Raw genomic sequence first — 23,281 nt, forward strand, 5'->3', positions numbered from 1 at the left:
TATACCGCGCTGTCCAAAAGTGCAAGGATAGCAGCCAGCACAGCAGTGATTCAAAATGCAGAGATAAAGATGTAAAAGTAAAGTGCAGCGCTAAAATATGAGTACAATTCTTTTGAATAAAATGTACAAAATTAAAATGTCCATAAGTGAAAATATGGGGACCAATATACAGTGGAACCTCGGATTACGAGCATAATCCTTTCCAGGAGTATGTTCGTAATCCAAAGTACTCGCTTATCAAAGCGAGTTTTCCCATTGAAGTCAATGGAAATGAAAATAATTAGTTCCACGTTGACTTCAATGGGATGCAATACCGCATGCGGCCAGAGGTGGGGGGGGGGGGGGGGCGCCGGAGTGCCTCGGAAACGCCCAAAAAGGCCCGAGGACACTTCGGCTGACCTCGGCAAGACTCCGTTCACGAGCCTTTCCGAGGTCAGCCGAACTGTCCTCGGGCCTTTCCGTGCATTTCCGAACGCCGACGATCGCCCCCCCGCCTCAGGCCAAAAACGGTACTGCACACCGCTTTTGGCCTGAATCCTGCTCGTTTTGCGAGACAACACTCGCAAACTGAGTTAGGATTTTTAGAAATGCAGTGCTCGGTTTGCGAAACGCTCGCTAACCGCGTTACTCACAAACCGAGGTTCCACCGTAGGTCCTAAGTGATAAACCAAACAATAGTCCAGTGAAATGAATAAAACAATCCAGATGTATCGAAACAATAATATATCAGACTGTAAGTGTCACATAATTAGTGAAAATTGATAGAAGATCCACCACCAAAGTCACCAATCGCTTACCGGAACGATTGAACTCAGATAGGTGTACACCTAATGAGTCAATCAGGCTTTTGTGAGGTACCAGGGATGGTTCAGGCTCACGGCAAAGGCTCAATGTCCAGGGGATGTTCAGACCAGTGGATATCAGCAGATAGGACAATATATAGGGCAGACAGCCCAACCCAGGGGCGGACTGACCATTTGGGCACTCGGGCACTGCCCGAGGGCCCCATGCCCTAAGGGGCCCCCTCAGGGTTGCCAGCCCCAATAAAACCAGGGACAGTATGTAAAAATTTGTGTTTTTTTTTTTTTTTTTTTTAAATCCCAAGATTATAGCTGCCCCGCCTCTCCGGTACCTTTTCAGTGTGTGTATTCTGTGTGTGTATACTGTATGTATGTCTGTGTGTATACTGTGTGGCCCCATAATTTATTGCCTGGGGGCCCCATAATCTCCTATTGCCTGGGGGCCCCATAATCTCCTATTGCCTGGGGGCCCCATAATCTCCTATTGCCTGGGGGCCCCATAATCTCCTATTGCCTGGGGGCCCCATAATCTCCTATTGCCTGGGGGCCCCATAATCTCCTATTGCCTGGGGGCCCCATAATCTCCTATTGCCTGGGGGCCCCATAATCTCCTATTGCCTGGGGGCCCCATAATCTCCTATTGCCTGGGGGCCCCATAATCTCCTATTGCCTGGGGGCCCCATAATCTCCTATTGCCTGGGGGCCCCATAATCTCCTATTGCCTGGGGGCCCCATAATCTTCTCCTATTGCCCGGGGGCCCCATAATCTTCTCCTATTGCCCGGGGGCCCCATGAGTTGTCAGTCCACCCCTGGCCCAACCATTAGATATGGAAAGGAAAAGGAGGGCGCATAGCGTAATTCTGTATGGAATGAATGAAATTTAATCAGAAAATATAAAGGTAAAGACAGTAACAGCGGAATCAGCTAGACTCCCCGACGCGTTTCGCCTCAACAGGCATCATCTGGGGTGCTGTTCCACTGAATTTACTGTCTTTATATAATAAAATACATACCTCCTTAATGATCGTCAGCTCTGGCATCATTCTCTGTAATTCTGAATTCACTTCCGGGTACAGCCAAGATGGTGCCGCCGTTTGCATGTCAAGCCCCGTTCTGATGGACAGGAAGAGGAAGTGACATGGATCTGGAGGGATTTCCTCTCACTTCCTGTTTGGCTATGTTACAGGAAGTGAAGAGAAATCTCCATAATGGGACACGGATGGTGAAAACAAAATCTTACAGGGGTTATAACCCTCCCCTTACTCTATCCAAAATGGGGAAAAAAACAAGTTTTGCCTTTAGTTGTACTTTAACTAAAACCCCCTCCTCCTCCTCCTCCTCCTCCTCCTCCTCCTCCTCCTCCTCCTCCTCTCCTCCTGGAGACTCCTGGGATGTATGTCATCATTTGCCTAGGCAGGAAACCAGGAAGTAACTGAGGAAATGTAAAAAAAAAAAGTTTATAACAAGTAAACGTAATATACTTTCCTATCTATTTACTAATGCTACCAGCAGAAGGATTAAAAATAATGTTGATTGGAAGAGTGAAGTTCCACTTTAAAAGTCAGCAGCTACAGTATTTGAATAGGGCCGCTTTACGAGCGCCCCCCCGACTGGGTGCAAAGCACGTGTTTGAGGCTTGCTAGTGGGAGGATGTAGGGGTTAAAGCAGGTGGTGAAGGGGAAAAATACGCTGCTTCCTCACCGCCTGTCACATACTCTCTGAAGAGTGATCCGAACACAAATCGCTATTCAGAGCACACCACTAGGGTGAACAAGCCCTAAGATTTGGTTTTCAATCTTGATTTCCCATAATTTTGTATCCAGCACTCCACCTATGTCCCTTTTTTTTTTTTTTTTTGGCCAGTCCCCAGAACTAGCTCATGAGATAATCATTAGAAATGGGGTCAGCTGATGTGACTGTGGAGGTTCATCCACCGACGGGGACGGGAGATTCACAGAGACATGAGAGCGTTCTGATAGAGATGAAATAATACAGCCGGGATGTCCCCCCCTCCCCCCACTCACATTCCTTCCACATCCCATACATTCTTCACATTCCTTTTCACAAAGTCACATTTTTCAGTATTTCTTTTTTTTTTTCTTTTTTTTAATTATCACTTTTATTCATTTAATGTACATAAAAAGTGTCAGCAGTCTGACTTTACATTGAATAGACTGAACCTTATTTTAAGACTGATTTAAGATACAGTATCTCATGAAAGTAAGTACACCCCTCACATTTTTGTAAATATTTTCTTCTATCTTTTCATGTGACAACACTGAAGAAATGACACTTGTCTACAATGTAAAGTAGTGAGTGTACAGCTTGTATAACAGTGTAAATTTGCTGTCCCCTCAAAATAACTCAACACACAGCCATTAATGTCTAAACCGCTGGCAACAAAAGTCAGTACACCCCTAAGAGAAAATGTCCAAATTGGGCCCAAAGTGTCAATATTTTGTGTGGCCACCATTATTCCCCAGCACTGCCTTAACCCTCTTGGGCATGGAGGTCACCAGAGCTTCACAGGTTATCACTGGAGTCCTCTTCCCCTCCTCCATGATGACATCACGGAGCTGGTGGACGTTAGAGACCTTGCGCTCCTCCACCTTCCATTTGAGGATGCCCCACAGATGATCAATAGGGTTTAGGTCTGGAGACATGCTTGGCCAGTCCATCACCTTTACCCTCAGCTTCTTTAGCAAGGCAGTGGTGGTCTTGGAGGTGTGTTTGGGGTCGTTATCATGTTGGAATACTGCCCTGCAGCCCAGTCTCTGAAGGGAGGGGATCATACTCTGCTTCAGTATGTCACAGTACATGTTGGCATTCATGGTCCCCTCAATGATCTGTAGTCCCCCAGTGCTGGCAGCACTCATACAGCCCCAGACCATGACAATCCCACCACCATGCTTGACTGTAGACAAGACCCACTTGTCTTTGTCCTCCTCACCTGGTTGCCGCCACACACGCTTGTCACCATCTGAACCAAATAAGTTTATCTTGGTCTCATCAGACCACAGGACGTGGTTCCAGTAATCCATCTCCTTAGTCTGCTTGTCTTCAGCAAACTGTTTGTGGACTTTCTTGTGTATCATCTTTAGAAGAGGCTTCCTTCTGGGACGACAGCCATTCAGACCAATTTGATGCAGTGTGTGGTGTATGGTCTGAGCACTGACAGACTGACCCCCCACCCCTTCAACCTCTGCAGCAATGCTGGCAGCACTCATACATCTATTTCCCAAAGACAACCTCTGGATATGAGGCTGAGCACGTGACCTCAACTTCTTTGGTGGACCATGGCGAGGTCTGTTCTGAGTGGAACCTGTCCTGTTAAACCGCTGTATGGTCTTGGCCACCGTGCTGCAGCTCAGTTTCAGGGTCTTGGCACTCTTCTTATAGCCTAGGCCATCTTTATGTAGAGCAACAATTCTTTTCTTTTTTTCCGATCCTCAAGAGAGTTCTTTGCCATGAGGTGCCATGTTGAACTTCCAGTGACCAGTATGAGAGAGTGAGAGCGATAACACCAAATTTAACACACCTGCTCCCTATTTCACACCTGAGACCTTGTAACACTAACGAGTCACATGACACCAGGGAGGAAAAATGGCTAATTGGGCCCAATTTGGACATTTTCACTTAGGGGTGTACTCACTTTTGTTGCCAGCGGTTTAGATATTAAAGGCTGTGTGTTGAGTTATTTTGAGTGGACAGCAAATTTACACTGTTATACAAGCTGTACACTCACTACTTTACATTGTAGACAAGTGTCATTTCTTCAGTGTTGTCACATGAAAATATTTACACAAATGTGAGGGGTGTACTTTTGTGAGATACTGTATGAGTAAATTGTAATGGTATTAAAACTGCTATAGCATAATACAATGTTAACAAATAATTATTTTATATTGAATGAAATTTATTCCATATATGTAACGCATACAAGCATAGTAACATAGTAATTAAAAATTGGCTGTGATATTCTATAGCTATAAACACATTAGTAGCATCAAAATAGCTCGACGTGTTTCGTGGAAGTTCTCCACTCCATCAGGAGCAGATGCGGAATAGATATCTAAAGATATTAATGGATAGTTGTAAATAACAATGGGTCTCAATATAAGAGAGGTGGGTGGGAAGGGGAGAGGATAAAATAAAATAAAGAAATATTACCTGTGTTGCTCGGGCCAATACTGAATATATGACAACAAATGTAATGATATTCAGACATGTGATCCGGTGTTTTTTTTTTTATGTACAGCTGGAAGAAGCCGGACAGGTTTTCCTGCTCATGAAGAAGGATTACCGAATCTCCCGGAACGTTCGCCTGGCTTGGTTCCTGTCAAACCTCTATCAGCCCATCTCTTCAGTTCCCGAATCAGAGCTGGTATGTGTGGACTGTGATTATTATTATTATTATTATTATACAGGATTTATATTGCACCAACAGTTTGCGCAGAGCTTAAAGTAATATTAACCGCTTCTGTATGGCTCCACGTACTTTTACTGCAGCAGGGCGGTCCATTAGCGCAAAATCACATACAGGTATGTTGCAGCTTCCTCCAGGTCTGGGGCGCGCGGCCCGCCGGCAACCGGCTTCTGCTGTGATTGGACACAGCGGGAGCCAGTCATCGGGTCCAGTGGACCCGATGTTCTCCGGCACCCAGCAATCTCTCCCGAGACAGGCAGAACTGCCTCTACCTATGTAAACAAGGCAGATCGCTGTTCTGTGAAAAGGGAAGATGGAGATCTTGTGTTTTTGCTAAGCAGGGACACAAATCTCTGTCCCCCCCCCCCCAGTCAAAGCACCACCTCCACTGTTAGCAAGCACTTCCAGGGAACACATTTAACCCTTTGATTGCCCCTGATGGCGCCCCAAAGGAGCAGAGGGCCGATTTGCATAACCACACCCTCCTTACGGAGTGATGTGATTGCTGATCAGAGCCTAGTTTTGCCAAGCAGGCTGAGGATACTCGGGAGCCGCTGCACAAGTCGGACAAGCCTGCGCTCCACCCCGCTGTGCTACAGCAGTCATTCCTTTTCATCCACAAAGCAGCTTCCCGGCCAAACTCTGCATCCGCCCGCCGCTTGCCAGCCGATCTCTGCCACCGTCCAGGTGACAACTCTCCCATGTTGATGTTATGTCGATTTCTATGCAGATTTCTACCTCACATTCTGCGAGTGCATTACTTTTTTGTGATTTTATGTTTATTGTGCACGGTTTACACTCAGATGGAGGCGCCCTCTCTCGCTTGTTCTTAACCACTTCCCCTCCGCCCTATAGCAGTTTTACTGCTACAGGGTGACACTTGTTCACATATTTATACGCGGTGTGACACTCCCAGGTAGGGGGCACATGTGAGCCGCCAGCGGGAGCCGATCTGCGGGTACCACGGACTTGATGTCCACCGGCACCTGCCAATCTTTAGGAAGAGAGCCAGAACGGCGATCTGCCTATGTATCTAAAGCAGGGAACAAATTCCATCTCTTCCCCTAGTAAAAACACCTCACAAAGTACACTAAAAACACTGGCTAGGCACACAGTTAACCCTTTGATCACCGTAGATGTTTAAACCCTTCCCAGCCAATGTCAATAGTACAGTGAGAGTGTATAGTATTAGCACCGGTCCCCAAAAAGTGTCACTTAGGCCCCTTTCACACTGGGGTGGTTTGCAGGCGTTATTGCGCTAAAAATACCGCCTGCAAACCGCCCCAAAACAGCCTCTGCTGTTTGTTCAGTGTGAAAGCCCGAGGGCTTTCACACTGAAGCGGTGCGCTGGCAGGAAAAGAAAAAATCTCCTGCAAGCCGCATCTTTGGAGCTGTGAAGGAGCGGTGTATTCACCGCTCCTAAACCGCTCCTGCCCATTGAAATCAATGGGACAGCGCGGCTATACCGCGGCTATAGCCGCGCTATACGAGCGGTTTTAACCCTTTTTCGGCCGCCAGCGGGGGGTTAAAACCGCACCGCTAGCGGCCGAATACCGCTGTAAAACAGCGCTAAAAATAGCGCTGTTTTACCGCCGACGCCCCCTACCGCCCCAGTGTGAAAGCAGCCTTAGTGTCAGCTTTGTCCGCTGCAATGTTGCAGTCCCGCTAAAAATTGCTGATCGCCACCATTACTTGTAAGAATAAAAATGCCATAAAAATATCCTATGTTTTGTGGACGCGATAACTTTTACACAAACCAAACAATATACGCTTATTGGGATTTTTTTTAACAAAAATATGTAGCAAAATACATATTGACCTAAACTTATTTTCATTTATTTATTGATTTTTTTCATTTTTTTTAATGGTTATGTTTCACAGCAGAAAGTTAAAAATGCATTTTATATTTTTTTTTTCAGTCTTTTTTGGTTTTATAGCGCAAAAAATAAAAAAAATGCAGAGGTGATGATAAAAAATAACCACCAAAAGAAAGCTCTATTTGTGGCAAAAATAGGGCAAGCATTTTGTTTGGATACAGCGTTGCATGAACGCTCAATTACCAGTTAAAGTAGCGCAGTGGCAAATTGCAAAAAATGCTCTGGTCAGCAAGGGGGTGAAACCTTCTGGGGCTGAAGTGGTTAAAGTCTTTCTTTAAAAAAAAAAAAAAAACTCATACTTACCTGCTCTTTGTAATGCTTTTGCACAGAGTAGCCCCAATCCTCCTCTTCTTGGGTCCCCCCCCCCCCTGCACTCCTGGCCCCTTTCTCCTGCTCAGTGCCCCCAGCGCAAGCAGCTTTTAATGGGGGGCACCCAAGCAGACTCATTCCCAAGCCGCGGCTCCATGTGTCCATTCATTCACATACAGAGCCCCGGTTTGGCCCCGCCCCCTCTCTCTCCTTATTGGCTCACTGGCTGTGATGGTCTTTTATTTGATATATTGTTTTCCATGAAAGTGGAGTAACCCTTTCAGGCTGGGTTCACATTTCTGGGAATTGGATGTGGGTTTCCCCGCATGCAATTCCCATGACAGGAGAGAGTGTGACTGGCTCTCAGTGGAGACGGTTCTCACACCTCCGGGGCGGCCGCGGTCTGCATTTGGAAAGGGTTCTGTGCGTCTTTGGTTCTGATTCAGGTGGGTGTTTAGGCAGAAATTTGGACCTGATTCACAGCTGAATTGATGAACAGGGACACACCGGACTCCCTGCCGTGAGCCGCAGCCGCAATCATGTGGGAACCCGGCCTCACTGTAACCCGGCAGATTTTTAAAAACTGTTGTTTTTCCCGGAGTTCTTCTTAAAAGAAAAAGGGAAAAAAAAACAAAACCGAATGTTATTTTTGAAATGTCATTAACACCTTGGGTAGGTGTGGGGTATTTTATAATTAAAGTGGTTGTAAAGGTTCCCCCCACAGCCCCTCTCTAGTACTCCCCTGAGCCCGATCCAGTGATGTGTACGGGAGCCTCAGCTGTCCCGGGTCTCTGTCCCCTCATTGGCTGAGACAGCAGCAGGAGTCATTGGCTCCCACTGCTGTCAATCACAGCTAGGGAGCCAATGAGGAGAGAGCAGGGGGCTGAGCCGCAGCTCCATGCGTCTTATAAAAGCATAGAGCGGGGCTCGGTAGCAAGCACGTACCAGTGCACCCATAACAAGCGGCTTGCTATTGGGGGCACTGGTCAATGGTGGGGGTGGAGCCAGGAGCACCAGCGGGGGACCCAAGAAGAGGAGGATTAGGGCTGCTCTGTGCAAAACCATTACAGAGAACAGGTAAGTATAATATGTTGTTTAAAAAAAACAAAAAACAAATCTTTAATATCACTTTAAAGGGGTTGTAAACCCTCAAGGTTTTTCACCTTAATGCATTCGGTGAAAAACCTCCTTTAGTGTAGCAGCCCCCCCCCCCCAGTGTCCCCGTTTTACTTAACTGAACCCGTTCTTTCCCGCGACGGGGACGAGCACACCAGCTCCAGCCGGTGCCTCGTGTCCTGATTGGATAGATTGATAGCAGTGCAGCCATTGGCTCCCTCTGCTGTCAATCAAATCCAAAGATGCCGGAGCCGGGGGGTGGGGTCGAGTTCTGCTGTTGTCTGTGTCAATAGACGCAGCAGCAGGACAGGGGAGCGCGCCCGCAGGGAAGGCCCGAGGGACACTGGAGAAGAGGAGGAGCCAGGAGCGCTGCTGAGGGACCCCAGAAGAGGAGGATCGGGGGCCACTCTGCGCAAAAGCAAGTGCACAGAGGAGGTAAGTATGACATGTTTGTTTAAAAAAAAAGACCTTTTTAGATATCCTTAAAGGGCCGGTTCACACCACATGCAGTCCAGTGTGTTTTTTTTTTTTTTTTTTTTTTCCTGCATCAAAAACGCATAGATAGTAGGGTTATATAGTTTCCAATAGCATTGTTCACACCAATGCGTTTCAGAAAAAAGAAATGGAACATGCTGCATTTTTTTTCTGCACTGAACTTTACTGGAATGCTGTAAAACGCACCTAAACACTCCAAAAATGTATCGGAATTCATGTCCTTATTTAAGGCGAAGAAAAAAAGAGGGAAAAAAACACACCAGACCGCATTAAAAATGCATCAAAAATGCACCAGAACGCATCAAAAACATGCATGCAGAAACGCACCGGAGCACATATAAAAACGCATCACAAATGCACATGCAGAAACTCATCCGGACTGCGTTTTCTATGGTATAAACCACCCCCTTTTTTTATCATTATTATTATTTTTTTTTTCCATTTGCCCAAAGGTTTCTACCCTTCAATATAAGACTTTGCCATTGTGTATATATTTTTTTTTTTTTAGGGCTTACACGACGATGAACTGAAAGTGGTCAGTGTCCTACCTCATGGATGGCAGCCCGACGAGCCGGTCCGCCCCGGCCCTTTCCTCCTCGTGCCATCAACATGGGTGACTTTTCTTGCACGGCAGTACCGATTTGTCATTGAACTGGATCTCAGTCCCTCTACAGGAATTGTGGTAATGAACTCCAGATCATCCATGCATTCGTTGTTGTACCTTATTTAGATTTGTAAACCTCAGACATGAAATATGAACAAAGCCTATCCCTCTATATAGTGTGTACTTGTCTCAGTCCAGAGCACTGAGTGTCACTTCTGTCTGCTGCCTCCTTCCTCTGCTATCAGCATGAGTCACTTCTGACAAGCTTTCTTGACACCAAGAGAAAAATGGTGACGGGAGGGAGCACTCAGCACTCAGCTCCTGTTGTTTTTTGTGCTGCAATCAGCTCTCCTCCCTTCAATGAGATCCGCAGAGTGTAACTTCAGCTCTCCGTCCATTTCTTTCTGAAAGCTCAGACAAGCTTTATAAATTCAGCCCTTTTGAACGGATTTGGAGAAGATAAGACTGCAGATTAACAGGTACAACTTATGTTGGAGGGTTTGTTTCATCTCTGTATCACCTGAGGCCGGTCACTGCACTGGGTATATGTGAGGGTTTACATCCACTTTAAAAAAAAAAAAATGTGCTGCTTCACTTGCATCCTCCTTTTGCTGTAAACTGATTTAAAGGGGTTGTAAAGGTTCGTTTTTTTTTTTTTTCTTGTTATACTTACCTCTAGGGATGCCCTGATATCCATTTTTTTTTTTTTTTATGAGTACCAATACTTTCTTTTTAGTACTCGCCGATATCTATACCTACCGCAACTGTTTTGTTTTCACTTCAGCTACCAGCAATGGTACAAAGCATTGAAAAGTTATTTACAAATGAAATAAATAGATTTGTTTTTAAATTTCCTGCTTTTTCAATGTGAAATGTGTAATATATTATTCACTAACAAAGCAAACAAAAAAAAAAAAGTTTTAATTGTTTATCGTTTATAAAATAGAACAAAAAAAAAAGAAAGCAGGAAAATAATTAAATGGAAGAGAATAGGAAGTTAATTAAGGCTAATTAGAGTAAATGAAGGGTTAATAAGGGGTTAAACAGAGCAACATTTGTTCAGCCCTATGATCTGCAGATGAAGAAACAGATTCAAAAAGAAACAATGTTTCTTTTTATTTTAGTGTTTCAGTGGCTGAGCAATGTTGTTAATAAACATTGTGGCTGCTTTTTTTTTTTTTTGACAGCTCCAATTACCAGACTTCTTTAACACTTCGGCAGTCAACAGAGGAGACCCCACTGACAGCTCAAAGAACCGAGCCTGAAAGTATCAATTTCAGGTATCGGTGCATTTGCACGAGTACCGATACTTGTGCAAATACTCGGTATCGGCATCTATACCAATACTAGTATCGGTGCAACCCTACTTACCTCCTCCGTGAAAGGGTTTTGCACAGAGTGGCCCCGATCCTCTTCTGGGGTCCCCCTGCAGCACTCCTAGGTTCTTCCCCCGCATTGTGTGTGCCCCCCCCCCCCCCCCCCGGAGACCTTCATTCCAAGGGGACACTTGTGTGGGAGCGCTCCCTTGTCCTGCTGCTGTGACCATTGACACAGACAGCAGGACTCGGCCCCGGCTCCCGTGTCATTGGATTTGATTGACGGCAGCAGGAGCAAATGGCTGCTGCTATCAATCTATCCAATGAGGACCCGAGACAGTGGCTGGGGCTGCTGTGCTCGCCCCCGTCGCTGGAAAGATTGGGGTCACGTATGTAAATCATGCATCTAGGGAGCGTGAGTTAGGTTAGGTCAGGAAACCTACGTTTTTTGTTTATTTCTTGTGTATATTTTCTAAATAGTTGTTGAACTGTGCTGCATATAAATAACTATCATCTCAGTTTGAAATGTGTATATATATTAAGCCCTCGTTCACATTGCATGCGGCTTTGAAATCGCATGACTTCATCTGAAATTGCACAATTTTAAAGCCGCATGTCTGTGTGACTTCAGGTGTGAATTTGAAGACATCTGTGCTTCATGCACAGATTGTCCATGCAAGTCGCACCCGAAAATTGCCAAAAGTAGTGCAGGAACTACTTTTTTTTTTTTCAAATCGATGCGGCACCACAAAGTTGGCGTCGCATCGATTTGAACATGGCCATTGCCAACAATAGAGGTGCGAAGTTTCATGCGATTTTGGGCTGATGAATGTGGCGGCACTCCAAAGTAGATAAAGATGAAGCTTCTTTATTAAAGCGGAACCTTCAGTCATTTTTTCATCTTTCCATCTATTAAATCTTCTGCCCTTGTTGTTGTTGTTTTAACTTTGGATAGTAAAACATTTTTTTTCTGCCAGTAAATCCCTTATACAGCCCACTTCCTGTTTCTTGTCTGGTCATTGGCCTAGACTTATGACATCATACACAGCTCTCTCTTTCGGACTCTAGTGAGAGTTTGCCAGGAAGGGAGGGGGGGTGAGTCATAAGAGGGCCAATGAGAGGTACGGTAATACCTTGGTTTACTAGTAATGCGGTATACAGCATTTTGAAAGACGAGCAACATTTTATTCTTATTTTGTCTTGATATACGAGCAGTAGCTTTACTGTAAAAACAAAAGAATGACACTCACAATGTTAGGGAGTCTGGTGTTCATCCATGTTAAGCCACTGTGTATATGTACAGTAAAGCTGTCGGAGACACCCAGAGACACTCCCAGCTGGGTGGGACGGGGGTAATGTGCGTTCGGAGCACCCGGAAGTGAACAGTTCCCGAGTGTCTCCGAGTTCTCCAGGAAGCGCTGGGAGCCACCATCGCCCCCGAACCTCTGGCCACATATAGCGCTGTATACTGTACACCAGCAGCTTTACTGTACATATACACAACAGCTTTACATATATGAGCTCCAGACTACTTAACATTGTGAGTGTAATTCTTTTTTTTTTTTTTTCACATTAAACTGTGATCTTTCTTTCTTTTTCTTTCTTTCTTTCTTTCTTTCTTTCTTTCTTCCTTTCTTCCTTCCTTCCTTCCTTCCTTCCTTCCTTCCTTCCTTCCTTCCTTCCTTCCTTCCTTCCTTCCTTCCTTCCTTCCTTCCTTCCTTCCTTCCTTCCTTCCTTCCTTCCTTCCTTTCTTTCTTTCTTTCTTTCTTTTTCCTACTACAGTACTGTACAGTATTAATATGAGCTTTTGCTCATATTTGGATCATTTTTTTATGAATAAATGGTTGTGGATCAAATGAACTGAGTTTCCATTATTTCTTATGGGAAAATTTGCTTTGATATACAAGTGCTTTGGATTAAAAGCATGTTTCCGGAACGAATTATGCTTGCAAACCAAGGTTTTACTTGTATGTGTCTGTGGAAATCCAGGAAGTGAACAGGCAGCAGCTTCAGCTGCCCACAGTTAAAATGGCTGCAGCCAGACTCAGTGGAGGGAGATTTCTGCAGCATATTTGGCAAGTACAGAATCACAGTATATATAAAATAATATGCAAAGTGGTTGGAGGGAAGCTTCAGAATGGCAAAGATGTTTTTATTACAAATTATGTGAGCAGACTGCAGTTCCTCTTTAAGTACATCCAAGTAAAATCACAGGAAATGCACACAGTTCTAAGACTGCCAGTAAACGCATATCAGTGCTTATTCATTACTGAGTATTCCATGAGTGTTCACCCATTTTAGGCCCCATTCACACAGGCTTGTCCAGTTACGGATTTCACTTTGCTCGGGGGGGTCGATCCGATGATCCCTGCTGAGCAGGCGGATGACAGGTCCCTCTCCGCTCACTGTGCAGAGAAGGACCTGTCAGAGCCCCGCTGTCCTCTATGGGGAGATCAGATGAAAACAGACCGCCTATCCATTTTCACCCGATCATATCCGATCCACCAAATGGATGGGAAATTAGGACCATCATCCGTCTGGATTTGGCGGACCGGACCGGATCAGATCGCAGCGAGTGTCAGCTGACATGTCACCGCTGGCACAACCCCACAGCAAGGGAGACTTTTCAGGTTTCCCGGAGTTCAGTTCTAAGGCAGAGAGTCCTTGTAAAGAGAAGATCAATAAAACATTTGGTTCTATCCTGTTCAGCTAATGATCGGTCCTTGATTTCTCTTCAGTCTTCTCCCCGATGACTTTTATCTTTTTTTCTCTAAACACAGGATGACTCCACAGAAGAAATCATCTTTGATGAGATCTTCCATTCGCTGTCACGCTGTCTGCTGGGGCTTCTCAGGTCGTTCGTCATCCCCGGATCCAACGTGGTTTTTCAGCCCGAGATCTATGTTACAATTCAGGCCTATTCTTCCATTATCGGTCTGCAGAGTCATCAGGTAACTGAACACAAGTATTATCGCTCTGTGAAGCACTCCAGCTGTTTTGAAACTGCATATTCCAGCATATGCACCTGAGACTTGTAGTACCCCCCGCAGCTGCGGGTATGCAGGTTCTATAGATCAGGCTCTAGCTCTTTTATGTTCCTTCTGCAGGTTCTGGTCCAGGGTTGTCGCCTGGAGGAGCAGAAGCTGCCGGCCTTTCTCCAGCATGTCCAACTGCAGCTGGGCGCCTTCGAGAATAAGATCGCCGAGATGCTTCAACAGCAGTATCGACCGCTCGCTCAGGTAAACATAAACTTTGCAGACCCTTTGGGAGGATCTCTTGGTTCACCCAGATGGAAACCAGCTGGACCCCATTCTTCAGGGACCTTCCGAGGCAAGGTCCACCTTAGGTTGGGGCTCCCCCGAATGGAGACCCCATAACCACATGCTCTCCCTTTTCACCACTTTCAGGGATAGTCTGAGGACCTGCACCCTACTAGGTAAGTGGACAAAGTGCTCTGTGCATGTACAAAAATAAATAGGTGCTACCGTATGTGCCAGTATGGGAGACCATGGCTGACTTTCCGGTTGATATAAAAAGTTACTCCGGTCTCAGCCAAAAGACCCAACCCAGGAGGCAGGTGTGTAAAAAAAAAAAAAAAAAAAAAAAAAGTGGTCAAGATTGCTGTGTCCACGGTGTAAGAATAGAAACACCGTAAGTGTCTCTCAATACCCAAAGTGAATTTTGCTGCACCTCTGGACTGCCACTCCAGGGGCACCTTTCCTCATCCCAAACCCCTACCAGAAAGCATTAGCACTTATAGAGATTCCTGCCCACAACTGGGGATCAGCCTAGTGCATCAGACCAGCATCAATCCAGATGAACAGGATAATTCCCCCAGCACCCACCTATTTATCAGTAATTACTAAATGCCATCCCGCCAGGCAAAGGAACTTTGTGGTCAGGCAACGCAAATCTGACGATGTGTAATGGATGCGTTAAATAAAAATATAAAATATAAATAAAAAATAGATATCCAAAAACGAGGGGTTGGGGGGGGGGTGTGGTCTTGAGTTTAAGACCACCTTGTTAAAGTGGGTGGAACTCCGCTTTAAGTTAAAAGGACATTCCGTGAATGAGCAAAGTTGGCTGGCTCTCATTTAAACAACCTCCCATTACCCAATGGTACAATATCTTCTCTGGCCTCCCCCCCACCAGTCAACTGCTCTATCAGAGCCCCGGGGAAATACTAGGTGTTTCTGAGTGCTGTGGGGGCTTGAGACCTTCTCACCTTTCTCCTAGGATGCAGTACTCATTTCTAAAGGTTGTTTTTTTTTTTGTTTTTTTTTTTTTTATTATTCTACCTAAAACACAGGGACACTAACAGCCACTGATTTTAATTTAAAAAAATGTAATCCTGTCCAAAATATGCTGACCCTGACCTTTGACCCAAGCACTAACCCTGGCACTGACCTAGACCAAACCTTGATCTGGGTATTTATTTTATTTTTTATTTTATTTTTTTATTATTATTATTATTATTATTATTATTATTATTATTATTATTTTTTACACACAGTTCGTTTGCAAGGAGAGAGAGAGATGCAATATATCTCTCTCCTTCATTCACAGATTGACAGAGAAACACAGGTGCGGGCTTAACAGTGACTGATCACTGTGATAGCCAATCGGAGGCTAGCACAGCAATCGGGTGACCCAGAACCTCTGATTGGCTATCACAGTGATCAGTCACTGTTAAGCCCACCCCGGTGTTCTATCTAGAAATGCCCTCTGTCGAAAAATGCCTCCGATGGGTTTGTGCATGCACAGTACTCAACGTCACTCCAGCTGATATGTTGATTAGCTGGTGTGACGTCAACACGGCGCATGCGCAGATCGTCTGAGGCAGTATCTGACGATCTGCTAAGCTCATAGAGAGAATGAAATTGTCAGATTCTGCCTCACTGTTGCGGGGCGGGTTTTGGCTGTATTGAATGGCGTGTTTTCTGTCTTTTGCACAGCGGTTTGAGTGTGTTAAATGGCGAGTTTTGCCTGTGTCTAAGGGCGGGTTAAAATACACCCACAACCCACCCCGCAATATCGAGGCAGAATCTGACAATTACATTCTCCCTCGCCGCTTAGCAGATTGTTGGATACTGCCTCCAACGATCTGTGCATGCACTGTGTTGACGCCACGCCAGCTGATCAATATATCATCTGGAGCAGCGTTGCGTACTGCGCGTGCGCAGACCCTTTTGGAGGCATTTTTCGACGCAGGGAATTTCTCGAAAGAACACCGGTTCCCAATTGTTAGCTACAGGACCCGGGGCTCCCTCTGAGACCCCCAGGCACAGGGACAGATACACAGATATGCGACCCAGTGGAAAAAAAAGCTTAGTCTAGTGCGGCCGCATATGTGCATACAGTCGGCGTCAAGGGGTTAAGAGGACTTGGCTGCTAAGAATTGAAGTTCAGGGAAGTGACAACTATTTTTTGGAACAGGAACCTAACAAGTGTGATTGTTTGTGTCGCCAGGACTGCCTACCTCAATATGCAAACCAACAGCCAGGCAGAAAGATGGGCGTTTCCATGGTGACGGCGGATATTGGGCTGGTTAGTATGATCCGGCAGGGTATCCTGGCCTTACAGCTATTGCCGGCCAACTCCAGTGCAGGTGAGACAGTCCTTTTTTTTTTTTTCTTTTATTGGGTGACTTTATGTAAGCTTTTAGATGTAGAATGTTTCCTATCAGAAAACCTGATCTTCCTATCGATTGCACAGGCATCATTGTAATCACAGACGGCGTCACCAGCGTCCCAGATATCGCGGTGTGCGAAACATTGCTGAACCAGCTCCGCAGCGGCACCATCGCTTGCTCCTTTGTTCAGGTAAATATAATCCCTTTTAGTTGGCTCTCGCTTTTTGTGGTCTGTGAGTTTACTTTATCATTTCTCTATTCTTATTGCAGGTTGGAGGGGTGTATTCTTACGACTGCAGTTTTGGCTACGTCCCGAACGTAGAGCTGATGAAGTTTATCGCCATGGCGACCTTAGGATCCTACCTCTCCTCTTGTCCTGAACTAGAGACCGGACAGACGGACATGAACGTCTATCACAAGGCATTCTTGCTCTATTCTTTTATGCGCACCGGCGAAGCTCTGAATCCAGAGTATTACTGCGGTGAGAGACCTTTTTTTTTTTTTTTTTTTTTTTTAACATTAAAGTTTAATGTGCTTATTGTGTCTTCCCTGCATATTTTTGCAGGAAAAAAATTTGATTTTTTTTTTTTCCCATGGAACCTGCAAAGTACCCATGATCAGTGGATTGTGGGGTGCAATGTCATGCTCCTGCAGACAAGTCCTTCAGCTTTCTGCCTGTACCTCTGTTTGGGCTTTCTGTTGAAAACTACAGGGCTGCAAGATCTTTGCAACCTTGTTGCAAAACATACGGATGGCATTGCTTACAGATGGATTAGTAAACTTCTGAATGTTCCAGTGAGCATTGTCGGGGCCATAATCTGGAAGTAGAAAGAACATAATTTCACCATAAACCGGCCACGACCAGGTGCTCCTCGCAAGATTTCTGACAGAAGAGTGGAAAGAATTATCAGAAGAGTTGTCCGAGAGCCAAGGACCACTTGTGGAGATTTTCAGAAAGACCTGGAATTAGCAGGTACACAATAAGTAATGCACTCACCCCCCATGGCCTGTATGCACTCTCACCGCGCAAGACTCCGTTGCTGAAGAAAAAACATGGTGAAGCTTGTTTAAAATTTGCTGCACATTATTTAGACAAGCCTGTGAAATACGGGGAGAATATAGTCTGGTCAGATCAGACCAAAATTGAACTTTTTGGATGCCATAATACACACCATGTTTGGAGGCCACATGGCACATCACCCCAAAAACACCCCCCGTACCAACAGTGAGGTTTGGGGGTGGGAACATCATGGTGGGGGCAGGGGCTGATTTTCAGCATACGGTTCTGGCAAACTTCATATCATTGAAGGAAGGATGAATAGAAAAATGAACCAAGACATTCTTGATAAAAATCTGCTGCCATCTACCAGGATGATGGAGATGAAAGGAGGGAGGACATTTCAGCAAGACAATCATCCCAACACACAAAGCCAAGGAAACTCTCATTTGGTGTCAAAGGAAGAAAATAAAGCTGCTAGAATGGCCCAGCCAATCACCTGACCTGAATCCAATACAAAATCAATGGAAAGAACTAAAGATCAGAGTTCATAGAAGAGGCCCACAGAACCTTCAAGATCTGAAGACTGTGCGAAAGAATGGGAAAAAATCACACCTGAGCAACGCATGTGACTCGTTTCTCCATACAGGAGCCTGCGTCTTGAAGCCGTCATCACCAACAAAGGATTTTGTACCAAGTAATAAATACATTTCAGTTAGCGGGTTCAATACTTTTTCTCTTGTTTTTCAATTTTATTACACAGAACTTAATTTCTAAACTTATTTGTTTCGGTGTCTTTGTATGTATGGATTGCATGTCTTGTTACCGATGTGGGGAAAATTTTAATGTCAGTAGCACCTTTTAGAAATATATTTACCTAGAAAAATGGTGACATGTTCAATACTTCTTCAATATACATATATATATATATATATATATATATATATATATATATATATATATATATATATATATACTGTCTATAATTTATTTATATTTTTATTGGACAGGATCACAGCACAAATTGTTCAATGAACACTTGGTATCAGCCAGCAGTAACCCAGCGCTTGCCACTCGCCGGAGGAAGCACGCAGAGAAGGAAGTGCATGCGGGCATCATCAGCGTTGTCTCTGTGCGGCTCAGGGAAGGATACAGCATCCGGGAAATCCGCATTGCCAAAGGTGCGTCACAAGGACTGTTCTTGTTCCATCGATGAAGGACACTTTATACTCCGTGTCCCAACTGGAGGGCTCCCATGTGTAGTTTGTTTTCTCTTTTTCTTTATTTAGATATTTATTTTATACTTGCTCTTTACCTCTTCTCCTGGTTGTTGGTGATTCTCACTGAAAATGTTACCCCCCCTCTCTAAATCACGGTATGTGAATGCAGGGTGCAGTGGCGATGCCGCCATACTAGGCAGTTCCATAATGGCCTGCGCTTTACAGTATGTCCTCTTGGTTGAATGACGCATGAGAGTATGGCCCAGATAATGCCAGACCGCTGCTGTAAAACTGCACCCCTTAGTGATTCCTCCCGAACCAAGGTCTCCATAGATAATTTACTCTCCTTGTTTCTACAGCGCTGTTGGAGGTAAAACTGGTTCTACTTTGGAAGCACAATATGCGTGTTGAGTACCTGGCAATGGCCCCCTGGCCCCTGGACCCCTCCAAGCGGAGCACCAGGGTAGAGGTAGTCATGGAAGGGAGCTACGACATTCTGCATGATATCAGCTGCACATTGAAGAAGCCCATCACCAGCATGTACAGAACCAGCGTGATCCGGCGATTCTGGAACACTTTACAGAGGTACAGCGTCCTGTTGTTGGTCTACTTGGAATGATTGGGCAGTTTATAAGACCTGTTAAGGTTGTGAATTTTCCCCGATGCATCACCAGTCGCATCTGACCATTTTCCTGAACTCCACCAACATTCCCACTATGCGGTATGCTCAATGGATTGCTATCTAATGCAGCTGTTCTCAGTCTGGGTCCCTTCAGGGTTGCTCGCGGTTCGCTGAGCAGCGAGCAAATTTTTACTTTTAGATACATTACCTCTGACACCAGTTATCTTTTTAGCTATCTGTATCTGTAAGGGGACATTCTGACCAATGGTGTATTATTATTCCCACTGACTACTAGTGTAAGGAGTCCTCCCACTGACCACCAATCTATGGGAGTCTTATTGCAATATGTGCAAACCGGATCATCCAGTTATTTTAGACTTTTGACCCCGCAGACATGATTTCTTTGTTTCTTCAAGCCTTGATGAAAAGCAAAAAGCATAGTCCCAAATGATTGGCTTTTGTAAAGAATTTGTCTTTGAAATAAACTTTCAGGTTAAATACAGTCCCCGGCTACTAACGAGATAAGTTCTGTAGATTTGTTCTTAAAGGATAAGTTCACTTTTTAACAAAAAATAATAAATGCACATTTTTTTTGCAGGTAAAAATCTTTTCCTTTTTATTATTTTTTGTTTCTGGAGCCTCTAAAGCATTGCACGTCTCCTGCAGACCTGTCTGTGTATCTGTGTGCCTGTCCATCGGACCGGTGAGGAGGTACAATCTGACAGGAAGCATGAATGAACTACCACAGCGCCCCACAGCCGCGTGGTAGTTCATTGAAAACTACAAGCCGCCAAGGCTGTCCGAACTTGCAGTTTTCCATTCACAGAGGATTGTGAACGAGTGATGTGGGTGGAGTTAGGGCAGTTGGGAGAAGATCCCTGCTAGCTGTCAGTGCTGGGGGGATCGGGGGCTGGTCGGTTTGTAACATTTTACATGTTATACCCTGAATATGAGGCATTATTTAATCCCACTGGTGCAAGGGCATTTCTACTCCCACCGGCCACAGTCTGCACCCCCCCCCCCCCCCCCCCAAAAAAAAAAATCTGAAGGACCATAATGTGGCCCTTTGATTAGAAAGTTTGGAGACCCCTGCTCTAAGGCAACATTCACATGGGGCTTACTACAACGTACTCCCATGTGAGAGCCCTGTTTGGATGCACAGATGCTGCTCCCAATTTGAAAGCTGTGTGGGCGCATGGCCCCCGAACGCAGACAGTGTATATTTGGGGCCTTGCACCGACACGGATGTCAAATTGGGAACAGCGGCTGTGTCCATGCAGCTGCTGTGCCCCAATTGACATGAATAGGACTGCCTGCACAGGGATGTACGTAGCACCTGTGCATCCCTCTGTGGGCAAACAGGGCCCTCACATGGTTGTACACTGTAGTGCACCCATGTAAACAGGGCATAAGGCGCGGGCTCAAAGTAGACTTTTAGGGATCTCAGAGAATATTGCAGAGTGTGTGTAGATTTACACCATGGGTCCCAGACTTTGTGAAATTTTGAGAATGGAATGTCTGTTTCTGTACATGACCCCCTTTAAATAGGTTGATCTGGTTTATTAAAGATATCCAATGGGACAGGCTAGGGAGGAATGGGTTCATCCATTTAAGATCTGTGGCTTTGTGGGCCTTAAAATTTGTTTCCCTTAGAAATATTCTCAGCATTCTTCATCTAATAGACTAAATTAGCAAATTTCAGGTGTATGTGTGATAAAGAGACCTTGCAGATTAGCAAAAAAGGCTATTACTCGATTACAGAAAACATTTATAGTTGGACAACTCCAAATAGGATACACGAGGTTGAGTACATTGCATGCAGTTAGGGGTAGACATGGATTACATTTCGTTAAAACAAACTGGGGGTAGATACTTTTGCATACACTTTAATTGGTGTTTAATTGGTGTTTGTTCTTCTTCCAGCATCAGCCAGACAGATCAGATGTTGGTGCACTTGAAATCGTTTGATAGTGTTCCAGAACATTTCAAAATCCCAGAAAGCACCAAGAATGGAGTCCCCCTGTTCTACATCCCTCCTGGATCCACCACACCAGTACGTATTCCTGTGTCAGCGATTAAGCAGCATCATGTTTGAGGGCTCGCTTGCACTTGCTTTTAAAGCACTCTGAATGCCAATCGAAGCGCCTATCACTAAATGAATTGGTACGCTTACAGTCCCGTTCGCTTGTTGCGTTGCTTCTAAAATTTTACCCCATGTCGCTTTCTTGGCGCTTCAAAGCATCTCCAAATCCTCCACAGAAGTTTATGGCCACGCTCTCTAACAACATCTGCAGCTTTTGAGGGTTTCTTTTCAGCATTAGCTTTGCTTTGTTTAGGAGGCATTGCAGGTATGAGATATCCCAGGATGCACTGAGAAACCAACAAGCGAACCCGGAAAGACGTCATCAGCAGTCACTTCCAGTTCATGTGTGTTTATATTCTGGGAGTGTCTGGTGCAGAAGTCACATCTGGTGTGCAGTGTGGGGCAGCAGGAAAGTGAGAGGGGTCCGGACGAGCTGAGCAACTAGCAGACAGCACACGTGGTGTGCAACATGGGAACGCTATAGCAGGACTGGAGCTGGAGGAACTAGCAGATGTCACACATGGTGCACAGCATGGGAGCAATATAGCAGAAAATGAAATGAGTGGGGACCGGAGAGCGAGGAGGATCAGAAAATCTAAGGATCGGCAGAGCTGGGGGTACTTTGGAAAGGGGTACCTGCTGAGGCAGAGCTGGGGGTTATTACTGAGTGGGTGATCGGCAGAGCTGGTGGTTACTGCTGAGTGCCCCGCCTAAGTGCTTCCGCCAAACTGTGCCTCCTGCCCTCCAAACCCTTTCAGCAGACGAGAGCTAATACCAGCCCTTTACCCCAAGCATCGTACACAGACAAGATGTTGAGGCTGAACTGAGCTCTTCTTCATGCTCTGACCAGGAGAAGCAGACAAGATCCCCGGTCTCCTCCATGGGCTATAATCAGTGGGTAGAAGGCTAGCCCCTAGTCCCCTCCAAAAGTCCCTGTCCCTGGTGGGTTTGTCACACTACTGAGTGGGGGATAAGCAGAGCTGGGGATTACTACTGAGCAGGGGATTAGCAGAGCTGGGGGGTTACTACTGAGCAGGGAGATCAACTGAGCTGGGGGTTACTACTGAGCAGGGGGATCAGCTGAGCTGGGGGTTACTACTGAGCAGGGGGATCAGCTGAGCTGGGGATTGCTGCTGAGCAGGGGGATTAGCAGAGCTGGGGGTTACGACTGTGTGGGACATCAGCAGAGCTTTGGGTACTACTGAGCAGGGCATCTGCTGAATGAGAGTACTAATGATCTGGGGTTCTACTGTGCCCCTTTAAAACAAATAAAAAATCAACACACACAGGGCGTTTGCCAAGCCTTATTAAAGCTTCAAAAAAGTGTCACCGAAGCATCAAAAAAGCATGTTGAAGCGATAGACTCCTCAACCCGTTGACGCCGGGCGCACACAAATATGCAGCCTCTTGGCTGGTGGGCCTTGGCGCCGAGTGGCCGCATATTAGCGTAAATTGGTGGTATACAGCTGCTCCAGGAGCGCAGTCCCGGCACCGTTATCGGCAGCTAACTGAAAGCTCACGATCGCTGCTTGTGATTTTGAGCTTTTCGATCATGTGATTTATAAACCCCCGCCTTCCGGCATCATAAACCCCTTAAAGGGCCGGGAGGCGCCGGTTTAAAGGGGTTAATGTGCGAAAGCAAGTGTAAACGAGCCCTAAAATATACCTTTTACAAGCCTGAACAATTTAAACTTGGTGTATATACATAAGTAGAGGTTATCTTCACTTTAAGTCAAACTAATTTATTATATCCAGAGATGTAAGGAACTGAAGCTTCCTG

General features: G+C 45.5%; 1 protein-coding gene across 1 annotated transcript in view; it reads left to right on the forward strand.

Moving 5' to 3' along the window:
• The window catches only part of SZT2 (SZT2 subunit of KICSTOR complex), a gene marked incomplete in the record, with an annotated part of 250,239 nt that overhangs the window by 20,140 nt on the left and 206,818 nt on the right, over positions 1-23,281 (forward strand). Inside the window, 10 exon segments of the mRNA XM_073593915.1 lie at positions 5,060-5,185; positions 9,533-9,706; positions 13,725-13,895; positions 14,052-14,183; positions 16,417-16,555; positions 16,663-16,769; positions 16,850-17,060; positions 18,587-18,757; positions 19,156-19,381; positions 21,342-21,471. Of these exon segments, the coding sequence (XP_073450016.1) occupies positions 5,060-5,185; positions 9,533-9,706; positions 13,725-13,895; positions 14,052-14,183; positions 16,417-16,555; positions 16,663-16,769; positions 16,850-17,060; positions 18,587-18,757; positions 19,156-19,381; positions 21,342-21,471 (1,587 nt within the window).

The sequence above is a fragment of the Aquarana catesbeiana genome, linkage group LG07 (genome assembly GCF_042186555.1).
Source record: "Aquarana catesbeiana isolate 2022-GZ linkage group LG07, ASM4218655v1, whole genome shotgun sequence".
NCBI lineage: Eukaryota > Metazoa > Chordata > Amphibia > Anura > Ranidae > Aquarana > Aquarana catesbeiana.